General features: G+C 38.7%; 1 protein-coding gene across 2 annotated transcripts in view; it reads right to left on the bottom strand.

Moving 5' to 3' along the window:
* DSCAM (DS cell adhesion molecule) overlaps positions 1–27,914 on the bottom strand; it is a 400,267-nt gene that overhangs the window by 179,672 nt on the left and 192,681 nt on the right. For both annotated transcript variants that reach the window (XM_065635636.1, XM_065635626.1), the window contains exons 3-4: positions 6,501–6,647; positions 676–954 (exon numbers count right to left, since the gene is read on the bottom strand). In XM_065635636.1, the coding sequence (XP_065491708.1) occupies positions 676–954; positions 6,501–6,647 (426 nt within the window). The remainder of the gene's footprint in view (positions 1–675; positions 955–6,500; positions 6,648–27,914) is intronic.

Below are 27,914 nucleotides of genomic sequence, written 5' to 3'. Positions count from 1 at the left end.
CTGTTATAATTTATGAATTACTGATCTTTGATCTCAGTTTTATGTTGCCCAAATACATTCTATGTAATTACTTGTGAAGACATTTTTATGGCCTGAAATGTTCACAAGCTTCTCTATTCCAGATTGCTAGTCATGCTGTATAGGTGGAAACGTTAGTTCACAAAGCATTATTTCTATTCCAGGAAGTAACTTTTTTTCAACAATAGAAGAATAACAATTTTCCAGTGCAGTGCTTCTGAGTAATAATTATCTTTGTAGAATTTGTGAAACATTCAGAATATTCACACATGAATATTCTACTGAGGGCAGGTATGAGTATTCAATATTAGTGAACAGCATGAGTCATGGCAATGAGAGTTTGGCAGCTTTATTCATGAGAACATTTGCAATTTCTTTTTAAGCATCCAATTCAAGCTTCTAAATTACATATCCTCCATGTGATAAATTATATACCTACATTATGAATTGCATCCATTTGCACTTCTGATCGCTCAATTGTCCAACTAACTCATCTCCACAGAGCCTACTTTCTGTTGTTCCACAACTTTGAGAAGTTTAAGCATTGCTAAGGTGAAGTAACAAAACAGAAGGTACAGCAAGATACAGCAACATCTTCCTTGATGCAAACACCCAGGCAAAAAGTGGCCTGAGAGCTTCACTCAGTCCAGGACTTACGTGTTACATATAGACGCCCTATCATCTCGGCAGTCCCATAGTTGTTCCACACCTCACAGACGTAGTTGCCTGAGTCCGAGGGACGCGTGTTCTCAATCAGCAGACCTGTAACCGTCTGTCGAAACCTGCTGTCAGGCTCCCAGGGAATATTGTCCTTCAGCCAACGATACTTTGGTGCGGGGTGCCCTGATGCTTTGCAAGGCAGCTCCACTCGCTGTCCTGCCATGGCTTTACGGTGGTCAAACCCATCTAGAATAGATGGAGCTGAATTCGCTGGATCTGAAAGAACAACAGCAGTTTTCAATGGGAGCCATTAGAATGATTTCATTCACTAAGCAATATGCCAATATTTATTCTCTTGCATTTTTTGACTGACTAGCCCAGAGTTTTATGTACTACAGTTTGCTACTGTGACCCAGCCAGCAATCTGTAATATCTCAGTAGTGGTGACTGGGATCCAACATCATGCCTTACTGAGGCATCTCATGACTACTTGGAAATGATCTCACTGGATTTTTTCCAGGTGGCAACCATTTCTCTGGTCTTACTTCATGTCCCCTATCAGAGGAATGGAAAGCCATAAATGTGTTACTTTAACAATTATGATTGTTATCCCTGCACTACTCAACTAGAATGAAGCCAACACATTCTCCATACTTCTCAGAGGTCTGAACGTTTTGAACTTCAGGAGCAATTTATTCCCTTGACAGAAGATAAATGGGCAAAGACACAGGAATTTCTATCTGCAGTCTAACTGACAGATGAGCCTTTTCTTCTACTCTGGAAAAATAACTTAACATGGCAAGACCAACATATAACTTAATACTCCAGCTTTCTATGCTCGACTAAATAAGAAAAGTGTCTCAGACCAGCACACTTGCGTAGCACCTGGCACATATATTTATGTATCTAACAGACATCTGGCAGAATGCCTTCGCCAGAGGTGTGTGTGTATCCCATCAGAAATAGTCCTCTGTTTGTGACTTAGGCTTTTTAACTTTGAAAAATTTTGGAGGAAGAGGCTGATGTGATTTACAGTTTTGTGCAGCAGGCAGCATGATGGAAGTCCACCATAACATAAATACTGAACAATAAATCAACAAATATCCACCTAAGTATTTTCTCATCACATGTACCCACCTTGCTAAGACTTATGCCTCACAAAGAAACTCCACATGCTAATCAACTCCTTTTACTCCTAGCTGACACACCAATCTCTTTTTGAGTATATCTACATCATAGTTGCCTGGGTGTAGGTGTGATTGCAACCATTTTGACATTTTCAAGTGGTCTTCGACTTAGGTAGCTCAGGTACTGTTCACAGGGCAGCTGCAGCAGGTTCCTCTTTGGAACTGGAGAGATTAAAGAAACAGTTCATGCTGAATTCAAGCTACTCAGGTGATAGTGTAATCAGTACCTGGGCTATTTAGTTTAAAATTCACTTAGATACGACTTCATGAACTGTAGCCACACCTGGGAGGATACACTTGAGAGCGAATAGGTAGAGGCACTGTGCAAGTTATCAATCCAGAAATTAAAATTGTGACGGTAAACAAATGGGACAAGTAAATTTTATGTGAATATTTAGACAAAACCCTAAATACCAAGTTCAATGAAAGATGACCATAGTGGCTTTTCTGCTCTCTAGGTGCCAGCAAAAAAGTTGAGACACTGAAGGCAAAACCACATCCAGTTTACAGCAATATACTGTCTGTCTCATTAGAAATATGTCAGCCAGTAGTTAAACAAATGATTTTGCATGCATCAGTAGCCTCGACGTCCATATGTGGCACCAAGATGGGTTATATTTTTGAGCTTGCCATGCTGTTTATGTCTGGCTTAGTGAAAGCACAATCTGCCAGTATGCTATTGGGAAAGCCAATGTCAATTTGAGTAATTGATTAGCCAGCTCCTTTCTTGCCTTTTCAGTCATCAGGCATCTACGTTTTCAGTGCATAGATTCTTTTGTGCAGCCTGGGGTATTCACTCAGTAAAAACATAAGCATGCAAGAAATTACAGCTGTGGCTCTTAGGAAGGGTACATCTACAAAAAATCAACTTCTATTGAAAGTAATAATCAAATAATAAAAAGTAGATCTGACTTTTAAAGATATTGGCTGTGCATTCCTACTCAAAACTCACAGTATCTTTGTATCTTCTCCACATGCTTTTAACTTCAAGACTTTGTGAAGGGTATATGTGGTCCCATTTCCAGTCCTTTAAGTACAAAAATACAAAGTACTGCATGGACTTTGAAACCTGATGGGGGCCACTGGGGGAGGAATTAAAGTAACGGTAAGGGAAAATCGTGGTTAGTAAATATCACACTCTGACAGCCTCTTACTTTGCTGCAGAGAACCACATGTGCTTTGATGCTGAGTCCAGGCAAAGTGGGAAACCACCTGAGACAACAAGCTGGTGGTGACAGCAAATCAGCCGCTGTCCTCCTGCCCCCATGCGGAGGCAGAATCCCAGGAAGCCAGGCAGGCTGTCCCCAAGAGCTGGGGGCTACGGCAGCAGATGCCATGGGAGGAACAGCCCCCTTCTGCAGCTGCCATGTCTCACTCTTCAAGAACACCCACCCGACCCTGGCTCCTCTATCCCCAGTTCACTTCCCTTCACTTTTTTACTTCTTAAACTGTGCCTTGGCAGGAACAGCCCAGTCTGGATTCGCATCCAGAGACCAGCTAAACTGGGATTTGCCTACATACTTGAGAAGCCTTGAGCTGGTTCTTGCAGAGGAGGCATTTAAAATATATTCAGGTACAGAAAATACGATTCCAGTGGCATACTTTCTTGTACTCTGTACTTATATATTTAAAAGATGGTAAAAACATATCTTTGGGGTGTCCCTGGAGCAGACTCTTATTTAAAGCTCCTACGTTGTCTATATTATAATTAAAAACAAAGCAAACCAAACCACAAAATAATTCCCAAGGTTCATTTGCAATCACCTGAAATGAAGCAAATAGCAAAAAATAGCAAAGTAACATTTCCCAATTCCAATATGTGGTGTGGACTCTTTTGAATGATTATTTTACTGTGCTTTATCACTCAGCTGCAAATGACTTCTAGCAAGGGCAATGGCTGAAAAACTGAGGCAAAATACTGTTCTAAAATACTCTGCTTTGTATGTTCATTGAAAGACAGAGAAACAAATTCATTACGTTTTCAAAGTCACAAGGACTTTTTGGAGGGTGGGAGTTAAAAAACGGTAAAGATTTTGAAACCAGGGATTCCTGGCTGGACAAAATAATTTTTGGAAAAACACACTATAAGGGGTATTAGGGGAATTCTATAGCATGTTAATGGCCTTGGTTTTAATTTTATTTTGAAAGGCTACATGATTTCACGATGTTCTTATTCTAGATGAAATTTGGAACTTTGCTTTGGTCATAGACATATTAATTATTACATGTGTATGTGCTATGCACATAACCTTTCTCACTCTTTCAAACAATAAGGTAGCTTAACTCATATTAAAAATGTGGCCAAGAGACTATGATCAATATCCACCACAAAATATTTCATTCCCAAATAAGCCAATAATATTTATGGATATAAAAGGCAGGCAAAAATGTAGGTCTCATGCAAGCAGACCTTTCACAACTATGTTCATGCATTGTCTGATCTCAGTTCTTAAAGGACTTACTATTTTAAAATATAAATTCCAGTAAAGAAAAAAGAAAACCTGTTAGAGAAATATTAAGAGAAAAACTCTGCACATAATTTCTGGACTTGTTCAGTAGACTAAAAAGACTGGAAATTAGAATCCACTGTAGCTCTAATAGAGAATAATTAACCACGATGTATCAAAAAAGACAGCTGTTGCACACAGGTAAAATTTCCTATTTTGATTTGGTCTGTGGAGGAGAGCAGAAAAGCAAACTCCAGACAGAGCACATCTTTTAGGCTGTTTGCCCTGAATTACAAACACCACAGAGCTTCCATTTTCCCTTTTTGTTCAGCAAAATAACTAGAAATTTTCCAGTGGTAACCAAGATACAAGTCTGACTTTATTTATGTTACCACTGGCTCAGCATTAGCATGATTTCATACGGAAACAGACCATATTATGGAGCCAGCTAGAAGGACAGGACCCTGCCTATCCTTATAAGACCAATGCAGACAAATTATTGTGCAGGAAAACTACTTCTTCATCTGGCTGGGAAAAGCAGAGGCAACAGTTTTGCCCACCGGGGACATATACTAACAGAAGAAATTGCTGGATCTGACTGGTAAGTGATTCTAACCTGAATAATCACACTATTTTTTTATCATTATTGTATTTAAGTACTGACTTGTGTGTTCAGAGGGCTTCACGATCCTTCAGCAAGGACCATTTTGGAGGAGGGCAGGAGGCATGCTACTAATGCAAATCCTTGTGCCCACCTCTGTCTCCCTTAGGGCTCTCAAACAGAGGATGAAGAGCTGAAACCTAACCACTAAAGTGTTTTTTTTTTTTTTCCTAACAAAAAGACCAAAAGACAAGAGGATAAGATTAAAAGGACAATGACCCTGCTGAGTGTTAGGCTGTGAAGGTCACCATACCCTGAATGACCTCTAGGGTTAGGATGTTTAGGGCAACTTATTAACAGTGAAAAGGAAAAAAAGCTCTGTGTGGCTTTCAGTGGGATAGCAGGCATGTCTTCTGTAAGGCAAGGACACAGGGAGAAAGAAGACATAATCTGGGATACAGTCTTGGCTAACTCTATGGATGTGAGAATAAAATTGCAGATTGGCTCACATGCAAACACAGGGTGCAGTTACAGGTGCCCAGCAAATGAAGGAGAGGAAGAGGATATGGGAAAGAGCTAATTCTATATAGAGACATTTGAGAAGAACCTGAAAACCTAGGCCTGGGGACTGCTCCTCCTTCTCACCTCACCCACAACTGGCACCTCCCCTCACTCAGAGGAAAATGGGAGAAGGTGGGATTGGAGCAGCACCGTACTGACAGCCCTAAGTGTTTGGGGTGTGTGTTGCAGGAACTCAACAGTCCATCACACAAAACAATCAGGAGATAATTAACAATTATAAGGACAAGTTGAAATACCCTATCTACCTTCTCATTTTCCTACCTGCTGCACAAGGCCATTTTCCCTGGGGCTCCATGGGCTCTGCCCATGGACAGCCACCAGCTAACCTTCCGGTCTACCTGCAGCACCCTGGGTGGCCTGGGACAGGTCACATACCCCTTCTGGCTGGAGATCTCTTCTGGAAGCAGAGGAACACACTGTTTTCCCCAGGGAAGGCGTGTGATGAATGAAAAAGGAGGGCTGAAATGCACCTCAGCTAACACGAGGTTCCTGCAGTGGAAATACCTACAGCTGAGCTAAATGTCCTGAGCTCCTGCTAGGGTTAAGAGGGAGAAATAGGCACCATGGGGCAATTTATCTCACCCTAAAGGGGGCAGCTGAAGTAAGTCAGATGCACTACCCGTAAAAGTGTTCCTTTCCTTTGGTTACAAAAAGAAGTTACGGTGACTAGACATTTTCACTGCCCATATCTGTTTTTAATTGGATGAATCCCACCCACAGTCCTGTTATAAAGTACTTTAAATGTGCTAAAAATCACTGTACTAAATACCAGTACACCCTACAGGCTCCCTGGAAATATCTAATAGGAGGTGAAAAACAGAAAATATATTTTTAAATGTGACATTTTATTTTGCAGTAGCAGCTCACAGCTGACCACATCTACCTGCCATTTGGTAGGGGACTTGGCTGTTAGTGCATATGGGCACAAGAACCTGCCTTGCTAGTTTAACACACTAGAGAGAGGTACATACAATACTTTATTTAACATGATATATATTGGAGCACCTGATACAAAAAGTCTTGCACTGTTGCTTTGTCGTGTTTCTCCAGTGTATCTGTGCCTTGTGATGCATCGGTAGTTGTACAGTCCATCTTCATTCTGTACGTCTAAAATATACAAGGCTCCCGTGGATGTGATGAGAAATCTAGGTCCTGAAAGACACAAGAATTTTAAGTGTTTAAAGCATCTGCAGGTTGTTACTCTGTTCTGCGTGCTTACACTGGGGGATGGATGAACTATGCTGGAGGGTCCTGAAGGTCTTTTTGCCAGAGTCTAGAAGTTGCTAATTGCAAGTTTACTAAGTACCCACTGCAAGTGCATATAAAGATATTAATTCATGTGCTCTTCTTATTAAAAAGGTAGGGATCTGTAAGGAAAATGTGAGGAATGAAGGAAAGAAAAGATTCAAGAGGCATCTGAAATAAAATACAGGGTAAAGAACCAATGCAGAATTTAATCCAGCTTAATTCAATATTGTAGAGTGATAACGATGGCAATTCAACAGCAGAGCTGTATGTGTTAGAAAGATGCTCTGGGATAGCACGCATAATTAAACAATATTAGCAAAAATGGCATTTCTTGTCCAGTACAACTAAAGGGATCAGTGAAAGCAAGAGAAACTCACAAAAAGGAGGAAGTTTTTACCCTAAGAATATGAGATGTATTTGCTAAAGGATTCCGGCCACGAGACTCACACACTGCAGAGCCCTGCTCCACAGGCTTCTTCAGATGTGACGGGAAAACAAAGACAGCAAAACCAGCCGTGCTGATGTTGCCTGCACTGCTGAGCCCAGCGAAGTTGCGCACACCTGTGCTCGCTGCAGGCTGGACAGCACGAGCGCCAGGACCAGTCCCACCCATCCTGTCCATGTTTCCTGTGGGTTAAGGCACTCCAGGCCTCAGCAGGATGGGCTGAGCTCTCTGCAGCTCATCACTTCCATAGCCAAGATACTGGCAGAAGATAAGTTAATACAGTATCAGATCTGCTGGGGACTTTTTTTTTTTTTTTTTTTTAAATAATATTGCAGCCTGTGACTAGAGAAGCACAATGTAAGCGGGTAGACAGACTCCTTGTCTAAAAGAAGGGCTGAAATAAACAGCACAGGATCCGTTATTTACTATTGAAAGATATATTAAAAAAACGATCTGCACAGAAAACTTTGTTTCAGGAAAGAAATGAAGTCTAGCAAAGTGACCATCCCCCAAAACTGAATAAGACTGACACGTTCATGGACAGCATTTCATTCAACTTGAAATAATATCATTGAACACGTTCATGGACAGCATTTCATTCAACTTGAAATAATATCATTGAAATTCTCCTTAAACACGTGGTTTTTTATTATTAACTCTAAAATAGGTGGAAAACATCCTGATACGTATGTACACAGGTGCAGTTTTGATCATTTGACACCTTCACAGATGACTCTGTTTTGTTATAAATGTCCTAAAAGCAGAGGCGCAAAAAAGCTAACACCTACATGGCACATGTTTACTCTAAAACTTTTCCCATATTACAATAAATGTAAATAATGTGCTTAGAATGAATCTTGCCACTCTTTCCATTTAAAAAATACTGCAGTCTAAGCTATGTATGCTTTTTTAAAACTTTTACACTGGAGAAAATGTTAATATATTTTTTATGTATACTGTTTTTTCTCTAGTAGCTGGTAGCTCTTACTATATACACACCTGTACCTGTGTATTATAAAATATACCTGGTTCCCAAATTAGGGGAGAGAACACACAAAGAAGAAACCCATTATGAGTGAATATTCAGTAAGATACAGTAAGAAATATTTCCTTTTCTTCAGAACTCTGAGCAATGACTTTTTAATAATTAAGTGTAGTCAGAGTGCTCGCTAACAAATGCATCAGTGGGAAAGCAATCCAGCAGAGAAAAGACATAAAGGAAATGGAATTGTTACAGAGGAAAATCTCCTTTAAACAACAATCTAAAAGAAAAGGGAAAAAAATGAACAACCATTTAATGTTACAGTACAGAACTGACTCTTAAAGCAGAGAATATCAAATAAAGCAACATCAGCCCACCTTTCTCATCTTCGTATACATACTGAATTATAAAATAACCACACTAGTGAACTGTCTCGACTGACCTTGTTCTCCTGAAAGTCAAGGTACAAGCATGGAAGCAGTTAGGTCACAACTTTGGAAAAACATAAACACATTACACTTATCTTCTGAAGTAACTTGTTTGCTCGAATAACACATGCCATTACTAAGAAGTGTATTAATAAAATAAATCCCCAGAATAGAAGCACAGAAGATGTTGAGCTACCTGCCTGCTACTGAAGGAGAAGAGCTGGCCAAGGGAAGGTATGAAGGAGGAGAGAAGATTAGATGGCAAGAGGACTCTCCTCAGCTGTGAGCAACATTATATTCCAGCCTACGGGGGTTTACAGGCTAGGGAGGCTCCTTCTTATACAGAGGCCATACTAACTTCATATTCCTCTGAAAATGTAATTTCTTGCATACAGAAGGCTTGTATTTCAACACAGATTACCTATAAACAAATGTACTGTTGAGTGTAGTAGGAAAAGTTCCTGAATAGGTAATATTTCAGTTTCATAGCCAGGTGTCTGAAATATGTCACTGAAAAGGTTACATGAAAAATGCAACGCTATCTTGCATCTTATATTTTGTTAGTTGTAGTGTTTGGAGAAAATGATATAGGCAGTCAATAAGAATAGGTTAAACAAATAAAATGTGTTTTACCTAGCTTCTCAATTACTAACAAGTTATTTATTTGCTAGTCACAAAATTACTTGACCAAAAGTGTTAATGAAGTTTTTCACAAATGCTAAGCAGCTAAAAGCTACTCACTAGCAACCAGAAAAAGATAGTCTGCAAGTGTGCAGGCAGTCATCCAGTGAACCCCATTAACAATCACAAGATTGTTCTTATCATGCTGTCAGTCATACAACCCAGCTCCAAAGCCACAGTAAGGGGAATTCTACCACCTTTTGGGGAGGCAGGTTCATATTGATTCACAAAGAAGTACTTCCTGCTGGTCAAAGAATACTTTTTTTTTTTTTGGTTGATTCTCATGTAATAACTCCCAGATGTAGTGTCATGTCCTCTGCTTTTTCATCTTTTTCTCTTCACAGTACTCAATTACTCAGACATAAGCACTCATCCCATTCCATCCCATCTCCTCATCACATAAGTTCTCAACATCTGTACCCTTTAACAAGATTTACACTTAACCCTAACTGTAGGTTAAAAGGATGTTTAGAATTTTGTTGTGAAAACTACAAGTGGTTTGACTCCTGTGTCACATGCAGATTCTGCACTACTGAAATATGCATAAAGCAAATCTACCTTTGCCAAGAAATATGTTATAAGGACTACAGGTAAGTAAAGTGCAGTTGTCTCCCTTAGTCTGCAGGCAGTATAAAATTACAGCTTCAAGAGATGGGCATCATGTTTAAGGACTTTACTTGGGGTTAATGATGTGTATGCAGCAAAGGCAATCTCTTCTTTCCAGCCACGTGAGCATGAAACAGCTCTGTATTTCAGACAGCACAGCCAGTTCAGACGTGTGCTTGCCCACAGCAATCCCACTCAGGTGGCAGCGCAGCCAGGCTGCTGAACTGGGGCTGCCTACACCATACAGTGCAGCCTCATCGAGACTTAGATCAGACTTTTCAAGCTGGGATGTTGTGCTGGTTTGACTGAAAATGAGTCAATTTTCCTTCATGCAGTTAGAAACCTTTCTTTTTCATAGCTAGCACGGTCATTATTTGGACTTGGTTTGAGAACAAGAAGATAACACCCCGGGACAGAGCTAGTGTTTTTTAATTGCTCTGGTCTGAGAGCCAAGGACACTCTGAGCTCTGCCCACAGGTGTGAGGCAGCGAGGAAGCGGGGCATAGATGGGGTAGAGCTTGACTGACATCCAGACTGATCAATGAGAGTATTCCATCCCATTAGCGTCATGCTTCATATTTAAGGAGTATCAGGACTTCCAGTCGCTGGCTCTCTCTTGCTTCTTCGTCTTGTTTCCTCTTTTTTGTTGGAGCCAGGGGAGTTTTGTTTGGGACTTTCTTTTGCCATCCTGCCGTTTTGCAGAGGCCTCTGGGCCTTTCTGCCATTTTCCTCTTTTCTCTCTCTGGGCTTGGCTTTGGGACCAGGTGCTGCTGCCTGGGACCGGCTGCTTGGTGTGAACGGAGTTTGTGAGGAATTGCATTGAGTACCTTTTATATTCTACTTCTATTCTATATATATATTTACTAGTAGTGGATTAGTATTTTCTTATTTTATTAAACTGTGCTTATCTCAATTCAAGTTTCTCCCTTCCCTTTTGATTCTCTCCCCTATTTGGGGGTTGAGGGGAGGAGTGAGCAAGTGGCTATTGTGGTTGTATTGCTAGCTCGGGCTAAACCATGACAGATTACTAAGCCGTATAGGGCTACATGTTGGTGGAGAGGCTGCTCAGCTGCTATCATATCACATCATGGGACAAGGAACACATAAAAAGGTGCTAATGGGATTGTTGTGACCATTATGGTCCATCCAGTAGATCTGTACATGCCCTGCATTTGTGTTAAGCAAGTGAAACCTAAACAGCTGAGAGGCAGAAATGCGCTCCTTGTGCAATGGCTTCATATAGCTTTCATTTTCTGGGATCCAGTTTCACCTTTCCTAAATATACACAATTCAATTTCTACAAAAAGTCACACTGTTGAAGACTACTAGTATACAGAAGTTTAAGATCATCAAATGTGTCCCAAGTTTAGAGATTCATTCCTTTCTCTATGCTTTTCTAAATCTCTCACTATTTTCAGATCTGCACAATTTTGTCATATGGCCTATACATGCCATCATTAATAATTAAAATTGTCTCTCATCTTATGATAAGCATGAAGCAACTGTCACAGAAATTAAGTTAGAAGATGAAATTCAGAGCTTCTCTTAAGATTGCCCAAAGCTCATTTCCTCAGCATTTCTACCTTGTACACTTCATTACTGCTAATACTTGTGCTGGAATCAAAAGTGGGGAAACACGTGGAGCAGCTACCAATAGGTTGGAGATTTGTGGGCTACTTCCAGATCCCATAGTATTGACTTGCATTTGCAGGTGCAGGCTTCCCTCCTCAGCCCTGACAGCAAGTTTCCTCAGATGCAGTTATACATCTGGGTCAATGAGAGTGGATAGACTTATTAAAAGCCTGGCACTTAATAAAAGAGGCTTGTGAAAACTGTGCAGAGCCAAGAAATTGTTCAGTGTTATCTTGCTATATTCTCCAGAGAAGTTATGAACATACTTGAGCTATCTAACACTGCGTAGATCATCTTCCTGTTGGAAATTACTCAGGCAATCATAGAATAAACCTTCACTTAAAGCATTATCTAGAATTTTTTTGCCTAACTCTCTTTAAATAACCAAAAATAAATAGTTATTGCCACAAATCAGATGTTATCCCACAGTATACACTTCTCACCAACACACATTGTGTATAATTGCAGGGCTAAAGCTTTTCCTTTTCCTCTCTTCTTCTTAATATATTTTGCATACTTATGTAATGCTTTAATAACCAGCCCCTCCTTCTACTGTAAAAACACGAGACAGAAAAGATGACAGAGAAATAAAAGGGGAAATGCATGTAATTTCTGTCATCTTCTAAACGGAGAGCATTTTCATTAAAACTGACAGGCTGTCAGCTGTGACAAAGCCAAAATGTTGAGTGTTCTGCCTTCTGTACTTCAAAAAGTGTTTAGAAATGCACCAGGATGAGGATTGACAAGCTCTCATTACCCTGTTGATCTAGGGGAGTGCTCTCTTCTTGAGGCACATTTAATTTAATCGCACTTGCTTTCCCATAAGAGTCTGGGGTTTTTGACTCATCTACTTAATATGCTGAATATTTTTTATGGAACATCCTTCCAGATAATCTGAAACTTTTTGTTTGTTTGGCTGTTATCAGGCATTAAGGGAGGTAGGCAGATAAGCCTCCTTCACAACAATTATAAAGAACACTGTCAAAATATAGCTTATAATTCCCATTTATTATTCCTCCTCAGTAGTGTTTGCAGTAATGCCTTGAAAACTTGATTATAATAATTTCAACATCTGATTTTCAGAGATGTTGAAAGCTTATATCTTTTTTTTTGGCTTTCAATGTGTGGTGCATTTGAAAACCTGGCCCAATATGTGTAGCATGTATTTCATTCAAAGAGTTCAAAGATGTTAGGAACCCTTACTACCTTTTGCCTGAGTGAGGTGAGAAAGCATAGTAACATACTGCTATCTACAATTTAAATGTTTTACAGATAATCTTACTGAGGTATGTGGATCAATGTACACAAGTCAGACAGAAAACAAGGAATGGAACCCATAGTTCTTTCTCCAACATTCCATTTGTCATTAAAACATAATTTGCCTCATCGCAAGACTCAAGAAAAAAAAATAGATCCAAGGACTAGAAAGACCATTAGAGTAATTTACTCTCACCTTTCATGCTTCACCCATTAACTCCACCAAGTCCATATCTGGATGTTAAGCTATGACTTTTTTAAAAATACATTAGTCATGATTAAAGATTTCTTGTAAGCAAAGTGCATGCAATACTTCTGGGTAAATTATTCCAATTGTTAATTATTCTCACTTTTAAAAGTTAGTGTATTGTTTGTGATCTATCTGGCTTTGATCCCAGCTGTTGAATCTTACTGTGCCTTCATTAAAGATTTCCTCTGCAGTCAAAAATCTTCTGCCCATTTAAGTACTTACAGAACAAGAGGAAATTACCTCTTAAACCATCTTTCTCCTTAATTAGTTATACAGACTGAATTTCCTAAATCATTTACTGTGAATTATTCATATCTTGAGATATGCCTGTAGGTTTTACTCAACACCTTAACAACTTTTTGAAGTTCTTTTTCAAGTTTGGTTCATGCACATGAGTTCAGTAGTGCTTCTAGTAATAATGAGTGCAAAATGCCACCACTCTTTTCCATACAAATTTTCCTTCCACCTATGCATCCAGGAATTACAGTAGTCCTCTTACGAATGCTAACTTGCTTTAGTTATTTATTGAAAATTGTGATCTCCTTTTCAAAGTCATGGACTTAGAGAGTAGATTTCCCGCATTCTGTAGATACAACCTATTTTCTGTTTGCCTTGACACCAGAGCTGGCTGTACGAAAAACTGTATGTTCGAATTGGATCTCTTTAGCACACAATTTGATCTCCCTATGCAACTCATCTAGGCATATCATCATTTGCCTTGACATTTGAATAGTTTGTATACTTTATTAACACCTGTTTCCTTAATTCATTTTCATTCATTAATTGAAACTTTAAATTTATGCTTTCATCTGAGATACTACCAAACCACTTATTTTGAAGGTATTTATTTCAAAGTAGTAAGACCCTGAAAAAAACAAACAGGCAAGAGGGGAAAAAACTGGGTTGTACCTTGGCTTGACCAGCCTGAATTAAGGGCTCCAAATCCCATGACATTTTAGAAGCATACCCACCATTTTACTATGTTCTGACTAGTGCCCTAAATAACCTAGTGACTTCATTAAAGTTGAGCTGCATTAACAAATCGTGTATTCATTTCTCTAAGTGAGAAGAGGTCACATTAACAATTATGAAATTGCTCTTACATAAGGTTTTTAATGCTTTCCGTTAGACTATATAATACCAGAGATTAAAATAAAATTTTACAGGTCTGAGTAATAAGTTAAAATAATTCTGTTTAGGTTTCCTATGTGAAATTGTTCTCATGTATAATTCATAAGAAAACGTGAACACTTTCCTGTAGAATTAGTGCATAATATTCTTGTATGAAAATGAGAATATTTTAAAAGTGTAACATTAATTATTCTTTTATCATGCCTTTTCCCCCAGCATGCTGTTAGTCTTTAAATAAATAGGGGTAATGTTTTCCTCACGGTGGCTTAAAAAAATCATATTTGAGTTTCACTTTGTTGGAAACACATCTAATGGCATTTCGTTATTGCAATCTAAATTGGGTTGATAGAAATTAAGAGAACAGATGGCTGTTCTAATTGTGTGCCAAATGATAATACAGAACAAATAAACTTTTATCCGCTGTATTTGTCACCTTCGCTGGATAGAACTGCTTCTGCTAAGCAAGTTTCTAGCATGACCTGTGCGTGCAAGGGGAGAAACCTCCCCACAGAGCCAAAGTAGAGAGTAACCTATAACTCAGTTTTATAGTGCTGCTACAGCATCGTTCTCAAAGCAAAACAATCTGCTGCTCTGGGCATAGAAAATGTGCTAGAAGCAGCCATGCTTAACCTGTGCCCTGCAGTCACAGTCCTGTGAATGCTTTTGATACAGAAACAAAAGATTAGATGAGGAAAGAGAGGCATGTAAGGAAAGAGGGAGGTAAGGTTTTCAGTTTTCCAAGCACCACTCACATAACGTACTCAACCTACATGAGATACCTGGGGTGTTGCTCATGGTAGGTGGTGCAGATGGTCAAAACATGATTACGCTCCTCTGAGCGGCACAGCTGCCCTCCCTGGAGATGTAGCCAAGCTCACAGCCCCTACTAGCAGATCCTATGGAGGGTAAAACTGATTTTTTTTAGCTATTCATATCCCCTCAGCTCTGGGGTCTATAAATTGCACCTTTGGACAGTGTTGCCCACTGCTTCTTTCCCTGTCTGGGACACGACTTGCAACTGACTTCCAGGAGAAGAGGATCAGGAAAGGTGCCACAGCGCCGCCCTACAGGCCAAGGGCAATTCTTTTCTTGATCAATTATAATGAAATTAGTCCTCCCCTGTGTTACCACCTCCACCCTTCATGCACACCTGTTGAAGAAACAAATACATATTTGCACTACATGGTCTGGTCTTTGTTTTGATAACTGGAGAGGCCACCTTGAGCATGACTCAATTTCTGGGAGAAAAATTTGGTGGCAAAGCTTCTCAAGCATCACTGTAGTATGATGCTACTCAAGAGGAATTAGAGTCTTTGATCCTCCCATTTTTTCCTGACACAATGAAAACAATAAATATAAAAGCTGTAGGAAGTTGTATGAGGCAAAGGAGGCTGCTGCCGGTTTTAAGCTATTCTTCTAGGCTCCTCAGAGGTCATATAGGTGTATGTCTATTGTAAGACTGAGCTTTCAGCTGTGGAGTTTTCTTCAGTTCTAAAGCATCCAGTTTTCCCTTTTCCTTCTTGTTTGTTTATTTTCCCAGAATTAAGTCTCAGAATTTATAAAACAAGCCAGCAGCCTAACATGAGGGGGTTTTTTTCTGTTTGGTTTGGTTTGGTTTTTTTGTATGCAGATAATCTGTTTTGAGTTCGATAAAAAAAAACTAATGTAATCTCTCTACAAAGAGTTAAGGACTTTTAGAAACATTTTCAGTCCTGTGACCAGACATGGTTCCAGTTGTAACATTGATGGACTCTTAACTTTGCAAAATTTATGTAGAACTGATAGCTCAAATCTAAAACAGATTTGTTTCTTACAGCCACTCTTTAACCCCTCACCTCCTCTACCTTAGTCAGGTTCCTTCACAGGAAACATCTATTTAGGTGGCAGCTCAGTCTGAATTAGGGAATGCAAGTTAGTCTTATTGATTAGTCACCCTGCCCCTCAGACAGTGGAGGTCAGAACTGCTCAAGTGTTAGAGGTCCAGTTCAACCATCATCATCATCTCTCTAAAATGCCAGGCAACGAAAGGAGCAAGGTCATGAAATATTTTCCACTTGTTCCTTGAAAGGAGAAAAGCTTAAAGAGGAAAACAGTTAACAGAAATTTACTATTGTTTTGGCACCTGTATCTCTAAGGAATATTAGGGATCAACTATGTCTTTCTGAATCTCTTCAAAGAAAATGGATTTAGTTAAATTTAGATACTGTGGTGTTTACTTCTCCATTCTGGAATGGTTTACTGTCTCTTATAATTTGAGATTTTGCCCTAGGTACAGGTTCCAGATTTCCCTTAAAGTTTTGCATGCAGCATTACTAGGCTATGACAACAAACCTGTCTATTTCTTGTGTATAGAATAAAATTAAAATGAAAGAAAAAGAGAGAAACAAAGAGAAAGAAGCAAAGAGAAATAAAAAGGGGAAAAGGAAAAAAGAGAAAATAGAAAGCAAAAAAGAAAAGGACAGAAGGGGTTGGGCAGGGGGAGTAGGGCATGGGGAGGGAGAGAAATAAAGCTCCAGTTTTGGCTTTATAAATCGAACTGAGATAGTTTATCTGCTGAGTCAATGACAGTATTACCAGAGGAACAAGAGCTGTGGTACTGTGTTTGGTTCACATTCAGACAGGATGAGGCCTGAACACAATGCTCAAAAATCAAACAAGTCCTGAAATCTGATGATATCTTTATTCATGGTTTTAGTTGCTTTAAATTCAGTTGAAACACGAGTTCATTTATGTTTCTGTAATCACAGAAAGGGAAAGACATATGAGTATCAGTGCTATTATATGTGCAGTGCTATCATTTTCTAAATAAGTTTGGATACCAGGATAATGGCCATTCTGAAAACCAGACTGTTAGACAAATTACACAAATCAGAACACATTTTATTGCCCCCTCCATGTTTCTGAGATTACAAAAATGTATTTCATGCCAATTGTCCCTACCAATTCCACTTATATTATGTATGTAGTATTCAGGTTGTATAAAGGAGGAATAAATATGTTTGTTTTTTTTTTTTTTTTTTTATAAGCATAAATAGATGCAGGAGCTGTATTTTTATGTACACAGACTAGGTTATTTGTTACTATTTTGCGATTGGACAGTATAAACGTGACTGATCACATAAGGTTTATATTTAATTGTTCACCCTCTTAATGTTTTATGAATGTATTAGGCATGAACAGATACGGTTCTCTACCTGCTCTTAACTGTCAGTCCTCCAGGATATTAAATAAAACTGCTATAATCTTTAATACCACAGGTTTAGATGATTTGGGCTCTTGCACACTTCGCTGTAGAAGCTGCTTTCCTTATTTCAGCTGGAAAGAAAGCAGATAATTTTAAATCACTAGCTAGTTTTAGGGGCTCTGATTAAAGAGGATTCTGCTTTGCCCATGATATATGGAGCTGTCGAGAGGATTAAAATTTCTTCTCTCAGGCTTTTGCTGGTGCATACAAAGTAAATAAATAGCCTGCAGCTGACCAGTGGCTTAGCACAGATAAACTTACGCTTTACTCTTTATGACATCAAGGAACACAACCCATTTCTCCTTCTATCTGCATGTAAATTTAAACACAAGCTTGTTAAGTAAAGGGAGAACCTTCATCTCCTCTGGCCTGAACAGCAGTTGGTTTATGTCACCGTCATCAAATGTGCGCCTTAATAGTTTATAGCTTGGAAGTCATTGTATATGAAGAATACGTATCGTTATAGACAATATGATCAGAATAAATCACAGCCTCGCATACACAGAATTACAAGTGCCACCAGCAGCAAAATTATTTTGACTAACTGCAAATAATCAATATTATGCTACGTTAATTAGAGCAGCTGCAGCTCTGTGGCCCCACATGTTTAAGCTACCTGTATTCTGCAGGTAGCTGCAAAGGTAGTGAATCATCTCAACCAGAAGGAAGAGCTTTATAAGACATTTAGAGCAGTACACACTTCACTTCATGAAAAAAATCTATTCAAAGATTCACAAGACATCAGAGTATTCAGAAATTTTATTTAAGGTATATGCAGTAACTAACAGACAAAGCCTTATACGGTACATTCTAGTGTAGTATTTTCACCTAATGACTTACTTTGAGAATGTAAAATTAGGGAAATCTAAACAGGTTCATTTGGTTTCAGGGTAATGACTTGGGAGGGAGTTATTACGTTCCCCACTCAGTTTGAAGAAGTAAACCTATTTTGGGGGGATTAAAAGTATTGAAAACATTAACTGTGGGAGGAAATATCTCCACTAGGAATTTAAGCGAAATTTAATAATTTCCCCTGGACACTCTTGGCCAGTCCCCTGGGCACAGAGTCCAGTGTTCAGTGAATAATTTTTGAAAGGAAGAAGAAAGCAATTAATGATATACATTTCTACAAGACAATAGTGTTAAGTCTACAGAATCATTTTTAAACAGCTCTTTAAAAATATTTTTTTTTTAAAGTTTCCCCTATCATTAGCTGCATACTACTTTTCCTCTAGAAGCTCGTCCTCCCTCATACACACTAATTTCCATTCGGAACATGCCCAGATATGGAATATGATGGAAATCTGCTTCTGTCACTGGTTTACCCTTCCACACAACACAGGTGAGGGACAGAGCTCCATTTCATACATTTTGTTGTTTTAACTTCTTTCAGCTCTGATTAACACTAATACACTTACCATTTTTTAAAAAATTGTCTCCTGAGAAGCTATTCTCACCTTTCAGAACTCAATACACATTTTCTTCAGTATAGCAACACAGGGAACCTTCGTTGGGTTCCTATACAGAGTAACATCAGAACAATTGATGAAGCAGCATTTTAAACAGGAGACAGCATCGGGATGACAGTAGAAAGAGCAGAAGTATGCAAAGACTGTTCTGTACTGTATAATGAAACAAAAGAACTCCTACAGACCCTGATCCAATGCAATTACCCCATAAAGGAATACTAGAAAAACAGCAACTAAGGAATATACAAGATAAGTCTCACGTATAATCAACTTTGCCGGAAGAAAAACAAACACGCAAACACAAACAAACAAAAAACCATACAAAAAACCACAACAAACAAACAAAAACAAAACAAACAAAAAAATCCAAACACATGAACTGATTTTAAATTGAAATAACTGCAAGAAATTCCTGAGAATCTGATTGCAGACTGTATTACATCATCATATAGGGATTTAGCATATCATGCATGCAGACCTCACATTTTTGGGGTTACAAAATTTTATAATTCTCACTACATTTCTATGATGAGAAACACTTCAAATGTGATTTATATTATAATGCTGTAGGTAGATACGGTTATCGTGCTCTTTACTTTCTGTTCTTTGCCAAGTTAGGACCTTTGCTGACATCTTTGGCAGTCTAACTTTTTAACAATAAAAAGGATTCAGTAAATATAACTTTTCAGCATGGATTAAATTCACAGTGTGATTTATGCTGAATGTCAGCTCAAGATTATGGGGTGTTTCAATCCAACTTAATTTCAAAGATACATGTGAGATAAAACTACAAGGATGTGTAGTTCCAGACATCCTCATAATGACTGTACTATTATAAAGATTATGTAATATTACTTGTCTTAGACTGGCAGCACAAAGAAAAATACCATTATAAGCACAACAAGCATCATTCCTTTAGAATAAATGTAAGTATTTGAAAGTGTTTTATTGCCTTCTTTGAACTGCTCAGAGAATCCTGACTTGAAAGCCTGTCCAGATATCAGGAACATTATGCAAATATGCAGAAATACATTTCCCAGGTAATTTTCATCATCTGCCTGTTTTTATTTTATTGGGAAATGAGGCAGAGTAAAGCTAATTGATTTGCCTAAACTTATCTTGCATGTTTGTGGCAGATTTGGGAATCCTGTATCACTGTCCTGGGCTTTGAGCATAAAAAAGCGTCCTTTCTTACTCCTCATTTCACATGCTGTGCCTGAAGACCTGCCAGACATTATTCAACCCCTTGTGTAGATACACAACAAGAACACAGTATGAATATGTAAAGCTGTGTGTATGAGCTAAATGTTACCACTATTCTACTATTTCAGTTGTCGGAGTGTTCGCAAGTATACTGTACCTCTTGTGTTTGCATTGTTGCTTGTTCTGTACAAAGACCTCAGAATAAATTATTTTGAAAATATATATCCTTTTGCTAGACTAATGTTTCAGGTAAGCCTATGTCAAACATTCTTCTGCTTTTCTTGAGCTTTTCCTGTACTTAAAGATACAACTGGTTCTACCAATGATGAAAAGCATCTATTTTGTTAATTCTTGTGGCTCTATTTTAGGGTTGTAGGGCACCATTTTTAAGCAACGAGAGGCACTATAATATGCTTTCTTGTATCTTTGAAATGATGAATGTTAAGAAAATGGAAAACTACTGCAAACTCATATTCTAAATATTAGACTGAAACTCATATTCTAAATATTACACTGGCCTGAAAGTCATATAAAGCAATTTTTCCACTTCTAAAGCTTATTTTTGTAGAAGGACAGATTTAGATTAAAAACAAAACAAAACACAAAACAAAAAACAAACAAAACTTAACGAAATAAAAATGTCAAAGCAGACAGAGACCAGCATTGTCTGGGATGACGAGCAGTCTTCCTGAGCAGTCATTCTCTCTTTCTTTATCTCCATAGGCCATTAAAGAAAATGTAAGTCACAGAGTGACCTTGCTTGTCAGCATCCTATGACGTTAGCGCAGATGGCCTTGACCATGCTAATAACATTTATACATGAAGATCTATATAATTGACATTTCTTGCATTCCCAGAAAATGCAGGCAGCATAAAGTTTCCTAAACAGGACTGACTGGACAGAAATGCCTACACATGTACAGCACGTTCAGTCCATCCAAGATGTGCAGAAGCTAAACTGTGCACTTTGCACTGATCATTGGAGTAGTCCAACTGTTGTAGTGTACACAGTATAAGTCAGGCACATCCCTGACTCCTTGCACAACTCCAGATATAGAACAACTGCATGCATGGAATTTGTCTTTGAAGGATTAACACAAAAAGATAAAATACACGTTTAAGTAGAGGAGCATTATGGAACCTATGAACCATGTATATGTGTCTCATTTAAGCCATCAGAACATGGCTTAAAAGCCAGTGGCCTGTCGTTCCTACTTGTGCATGCCAGTTGCCTGAAAAGAAATGTGACTCTCTGTACACAGCGCTTTAAATGCATAAAGAATAAAAGTACTCTTTTTTGGACAAATTCCTCTAACGTAAAGATCACAGAATCACAGAATCACAGAATGTTAGGGATTGGAAGGGACCTCGAAAGATCATCTAGTCCAATCCCCCTGTCGGAGCAGGAACACCCAGATGAGGTTACACAGGAAGGCGTCCAGGCGGGTTTTGAATGTCTCCAGAGAAGGAGAATCCACAACCTCCCTGGGCAGCCTGTTCCAGTGCTCTGTCACCCTCGCTAAGAAGAAGTTTCCTCTCAAATTTAAGCGGAACCTCTTGTGTTCCAGCTTGAACCCATTACCCCTTGTCTTACTGTTGGTTGTCACCGAGAAGAGCCTGGCTCCATCCTCGTGACACTCACCCTTTACATATTTATAAACATTAATGAGGTCACCCCTCAGTCTCCTCTTCTCCAGGCTAAAGAGACCCAGCTCCCTCAGCCTTTCCTCATAAGGGAGATGCTCCACTCCCTTAATCATCTTTGTGGCCCTGTGCTGGACTCTCTCCAGCAGTTCCCTGTCCTTCTTGAACTGAGGGGCCCAGAACTGGACACAATATTCCAGATGAGGTCTCACCAGGGCAGAGTAGAGGGGAAGGAGAACCTCTCTTGACCTACTAAACACCCCCCTTCTAATACATCCCAGGATGCCATTGGCCTTCCTGGCCACAAGGACACAGTGCTGGCTCATGGTCATCCTGCTGTCCACCAGGACCCCCAGGTCCCTTTCCCCTACACTGCTCTCTAATAGGTCATTCCCCAACCTCTACTGGAACCTGGGGTTGTTCCTGCCCAGATGCAAGACTCTACACTTGCCCTTATTATATTTCATTAAATGTTTCTCCGCCCAACTCTCTAGCCTGTCCAGATCTTGCTGGATGGCAGCACAGCCTTCTGGCGTGTCAGCCACTCCTCCCAGCTTGGTGTCATCAGCAAACCTGCTGATAGTACACTCAATTCCCTCATCCAAGTGGTTGATGAATATATTGAATAATACTGGTCCCAGTACTGACCCTTGAGGGACTCCACTAGATACAGGTCTGCAACTAGACTCTGCCCCATTGACCATGACTCTCTGGCTTCTTTCCTTCAGCCAGTTTGCAGTCCACCTCACTACCCGATCGTCCAGTCCACACTTCCTCAGTTTAGCTGTGAGGATGCTGTGGGAGACTGTGCCAAATGCTTTTCTGAAGTCAAGGTAGACCACATCCACCGCTCTGCCATCATCAATCCACCTTGTTATGTCTTCATAAAAGGCTATGAGGTTGGTCAAGCACGCCTTCCCCTTGGTGAAGCCATGTTGACTGCCCCTAATGACCCTCTTACCCTTGATATGCCTTGAGATGGCACCAAGGATCACCTTCCCAGGGATGGAGGTGAGGCTGACCCATCTATAGTTGCCCGGGTCCTCCTTTTTGCCCCTTTTGAAGACTGGAGTGACATTTGCTTTCCTCCAGTCCTCAGGCACCTCTCCCATTTCCCAAGACTTGGCAAAGATGATGGAGAGTGGTCCAGTGGTCCAGATATTCACCCAATTTGCCTCAATGTACTTCTTTTTTTCTGAGAAAACACAGTGCAGTTTTGGAGACTTGACATTTTACGTGAGCATTCATAAAAATGCTAGTGTCACTTAGATAAGAACATTTAAAAATAATTATCCCTATTTTTCAAGACCAGGCAGCAAAAAGTAATGAAGAAAAAGCTCTGAACTAAAACTATTTTTCTCTCTTTTCTTGATATTCAGCTTTAATCTGGCTATACTCTTTTATGCAGCCAATGGCTTAGGGATGTGAACAGCCATAAATGAATCTTATAAAAATAAAATTAATGTAGCAAAATCTGACAGCTGTATGGCATTTTTTTAAGCAAATTCTGTTTTGGTTCAATCTCTTGAGCAACTGCTATTTGGGTCAACATTATTGTTTTCCTAGTTCACAGTCTTTATCTACCAGAAGAAAGCTGATTTTTCTTCATCCCAGTTCTCTTAGGCAGAGTCTCAAGAGTTTGTATATCACTGACCCTGGGATTTGCATTCTACACCATGTCCACAGTCAAGACACAGTATCTCCCTCCCTAGAGCATTTTCATTTTCATTAAAAAGGTGGAACATATATGCAAACCCTGCAAATTGAGCCTTGTTGACTTTACATTATTTCTGGAGCGAAAGGAGTACTGTATAAAACACAGCACATTGCAGAGCAAAGAACAAAGAAAATAAGAGGAAAAAATAAATAATATCCAAAAGATTCAAAAGTCAATATACTGTGTTTCATTTCTTTTTCTTTCTGACAGTAGCATTGGCCCCAGAGTCTAGTAAGGAGCAGTTCAATAATAACGATCTAAGGCTGGTCTTCAATAGAGACTCAACAGCTGGCAGCTCTTCTGTTCAAATTGACAAGAGCACAAAGAGAGGCTTGAATAATTAATTGTAAATGGTTGTATGTGATCTGATTGTGTGACCAACCTGTTACATTGACTTGCTTTGACCTAATCTTTCAAAATGAGATGTTAAAGCTGAAACTCTTCTACACTTTTTTCCTATTACTTGGCTAGCTCTTCTTCTGTGGCATAGTCTACAGAGTATACCCATGAGATCATTGATGCCAAAGGAGAGACTTGGGTGACTAGGACTCTGTACTGTAGGCTTGCCTGATCTCCATAAAAAAGTACTTTTAAATTCTACTATACCGTTGCAGCCATAGGAAAAAAACAGATATTGAAAGAAAGTGACATTACCAAAGGTAACAGTGGTTCACTAATGAATTTCTTCTTACCTTAAAAAAAAAAAAAGCTAAATAAGAAGCTATCCAGAACTTATCTTTCCTCAATTTCTGAGATACTTTTTAGCTAGCATTTCCTAGAATAATTTCCATTTTAAATAGAAGCTGCAAATATTTGAACATTCAGAGGCAAGCTGTATTTCAAGCATCATCTGCACTTATTTTTTCTAGGGACACAATATGTTAAAATTGATGACTTCAACGTAATTTCATCTTTCAGCTCAGATGTTGCTTTTTACGCATCATCAGCCATCAGGTATCAGTGGCACAACAAACTTTTGTTTAACCACCATTCACCCTACTTGAATGACAGAAACAGGCAGTAGCAAATAATTTCTGATTGCTAAAGTTCGTATACTTCTTTTAATATGAGAAGGAAAGATTGCTCTTTTAGGCTGGCTGAGGTGTAAGAATGTACAGTTAAATGTCAATTAAATATTTTGATGGAGTATTTGCTATAGTTAATTGGTAAACACTTGTTACACTATATCTTGGGAAACTGAGGCTTTTTTTGGTGCTGAACAAACATTTTCTGTAAGACCCAGGTTTCTCTCTCCCCTTATTCAGGCAAAATTCTCACTGAATTTTACTGTGTGTGGGAAGGCTAACTGACTGAGGAGTCCATATTTTAAAGCTTGTTTGACAGCTTGTCTTCTGAAAAACAAACACTGCTTAAATGAAAGACAGTATGATTGTTCAGGACAGTCCTGCTCATCTCACTGTATTCTAGTCCTAGCTTAATGCTGCACCGTAGTGTATAGTGTATAGAACTGAGTCTCCAGTGCTTAATTATTAAAAAGTCCTGTCTCTTTTAAAAATATGACTTATAAACATAAGGTCAATACTAGCTCTTAAAAGACAATAAGTTGTGAAAAATAAATTGTAATATACAGAAGTAGAACATACCTTTAATAAGATGATGAAATTTTAAATTACCTTAATTCTTACATTTAAAATAATGTTCTGTGGAAAGACATCACCCATTTCTTACCAGACTATACCCTGTGGTACCTATTGGAGTTGCTGAAAAAAGTATTTTCCAAAACTTTTAGGAGCAATATTTGCTTAGAGTATAACCTCAGTTAAATATTTATATATTAATCTTCAGTTTTATGCAAGAAAGTATCCCATATATGCATGTGTGCACATTCATGTCCTCATGCAGGTGATAAATAATAGAAGGTCCCTCTTTATGGTAAATTATAGATGAGATGTATAATATATGAAGTAAAGTTATCAACAGGAAAAATCATTCACACACAAGAAGCTGGCAGGTGGAATTCAGTGAAGTCCCACTACCTGCCAGAGAGAGGTGGTGAACAATTAAAATTCTAGTTTAGAAAAATAGATCTGAAGATTTCAAAACTGTGCAGCTTTCTCTGCTCTGTTTGTGGAAACATTTTCTTTCAAAGCAACTGAAAAAAAAAAAAGGAAAGAAAATATTAAATCTCACTTTACTGAAATAATGCTGAAAATTTAGCAGGATTCAGGGAAGAGCTGCAAGAATTATTCAAGAGCTAGGAGCCCAGTCTTAGAGTGGTAGCCTTAAAAGTTGAAGACCTTAGCTTATGAAAAAGGAGTTTATAAAGGGACAGGGCAACAGCCTGGAGGATGAGAGGGAAGACTTTTAAATTTGTAGGTCAAGACATAACAGTATACCGTATCAGAAGGTAAAAACTAAATTGCTTGAGAAGATACAGAAGATGGAAAATTTAAGCAACAGGATATTCACAACGAATACCACAGTTCATGCAGAAATGACAAAGGGGGTATAGGAGCTCTATGGTAAATTCCAGGCAGCAACATTGGAAGGTCAAAACAGTTTAAAAGATTGTTTAGAAAAAAAGCGTAATATTTGTCTTTCCTATGAGAATTTGCAGACATGTAGGAATTAGAGACTTTGCTGTGGCAGAATGAGAGTGAACTACTACTGAAACTCTGGCCTCATCACGTCTCTGAGCAGCCTGTCCCCTTTATACGTGTTCCTGGAAGGCAGCTGGGGAGCACACTATTACAGGGGGCTTCCTTTGGGAGTGTCTGCTTCCACACGTGAAGCCAGCTAATAATTTGAAGACACTTGCCTTCAAGTTTTATTTTGGATCAATCAAAATATTGTTATGGAATTACCTCTCTGCACACTGCCAAACACATCTGCCCCCTTCTGTGCTCAAAAGGCCATTAGTAAAGAAATTCCTGGAACACATGAGCTACCATTTCTCTAACTTTGTCATTACTTCCAGGTTCCTGACCAGATCAAATGTATTGCGTTCACACAAGACTATCAAAAATATCACAGTGGCAAACTTGCTCTCAGAGAACAAGAACTGGTCTCAACAGTTGCTGATAGCCTGATCCAAGCATAAAGTGAATCAACAATAAACCAAATTTCTTCTGAGACTTGGAGAGGTAGGGGTGAGGAATGTATATTAATTTTAAATCCAGATCTTCTTCATATTCTTCCTTCTAATTTCTGCAATTCCTAGTTTCAGTCTGGATTATTAGCTACTCATTCTTTCAGAATTATGAAAGCATACATTTTCTTCTCTCATTCAATTTAAAAGTCATTTTCAAGTTATAAACCCCATATTTTCCTCAGAAACCAATCTGACGTTTTTCACATTGGTCCAATACATCTTTGTGGAGTAACTATCGCAGATGTCTCTTAAAGAATGTGTGCAAACACACAAGAAAAAATACTTTGTGCTTAATTTATTTTCTCAAAAAACATCCTTGATGGTTGCTGTGAATAATGATACTTAGCACTGGCCCTGGCTGTGGGGAAGGTTCACTCCGAAACTATAAAATCACTCATTTATTTTTGGTCCTAGTAATTTTATAATAAACCCAATAATAAAAACATTTTGGAACACAATTTCCAGCCCAGGATTTTTCTATGCTTCCAGAGATTAAAAGTAAACTGAAAGTAAGAATTGAACATGTGGGCATTCAGTTGCACTCTTTGGGGTTAAAGTAATTTCTGCTAAATCCAGGATAGTCGGGAACAAGATCCATTCTCATTAACAGTGCCAGCTATGCACGTTGCAATATTGTGCCCATAGTATCCATTTTAAAATATGTCTTTTAATCTCAAAGGGGAAGCATAAATGTGCTACTGTCTTTCTAAAACTTACTTACAAACACTGCAAGGAGAGCACATTACATGAGCCCATCCTCCTCCACCCTGCGTTCCTTCCCCTTGGTTTTAAGAGTAGCATTATTTCTCTGTTCAATTTGAGGAGGACAAGAACATACTTCAGGAAAACAAAGCGAAAGCTGAAAGTGGAGCAGGTGACTAACTATATAATAACTTTTATTTTTTTTAATGAGATAAAGGTCCATCAATTTAAAGAGATAGAGAAAAAGAAGAATATGGATGAACTGGTGGATGATAGGCACCTGTGAGTTACCAGTGAGACATGGCCATGAAAGAACCTAATAGGATTCTAAGATTAAACAGGTAGGGAGTTTTAGTAGACACAGAGACAGAGTAGCACCCTTGAATAAGAGGCAGGCAAGAGCTCATTTAGGATATCATCTGTAATCCGAGTTGATTTGTTTAGAAAGGACATCTCAAATAAGAATAAAAAATCATCTATATAAGTGCTTAGGCAAAAAGCAAACCTATTCTTTTAGAGTGGACTTTAAAATGTTGGCTTATTTACGCTACTAAAATAAAGGTAGTAATAAATGTGTCAATAATAATATTACAGTGCATAACAAAATAAATATATTTGGGTGTACATACCAGGGAGAGAGAAGAATTATTCAATTTAAAGAGCATTAC

Source organism: Caloenas nicobarica, chromosome 1, assembly GCF_036013445.1.
Source record: "Caloenas nicobarica isolate bCalNic1 chromosome 1, bCalNic1.hap1, whole genome shotgun sequence".
Taxonomy (NCBI): domain Eukaryota; kingdom Metazoa; phylum Chordata; class Aves; order Columbiformes; family Columbidae; genus Caloenas; species Caloenas nicobarica.
The sequence above is the reverse complement of the archived record's forward strand: the minus strand, read 5'-3'. Positions and strand labels throughout refer to the sequence as shown.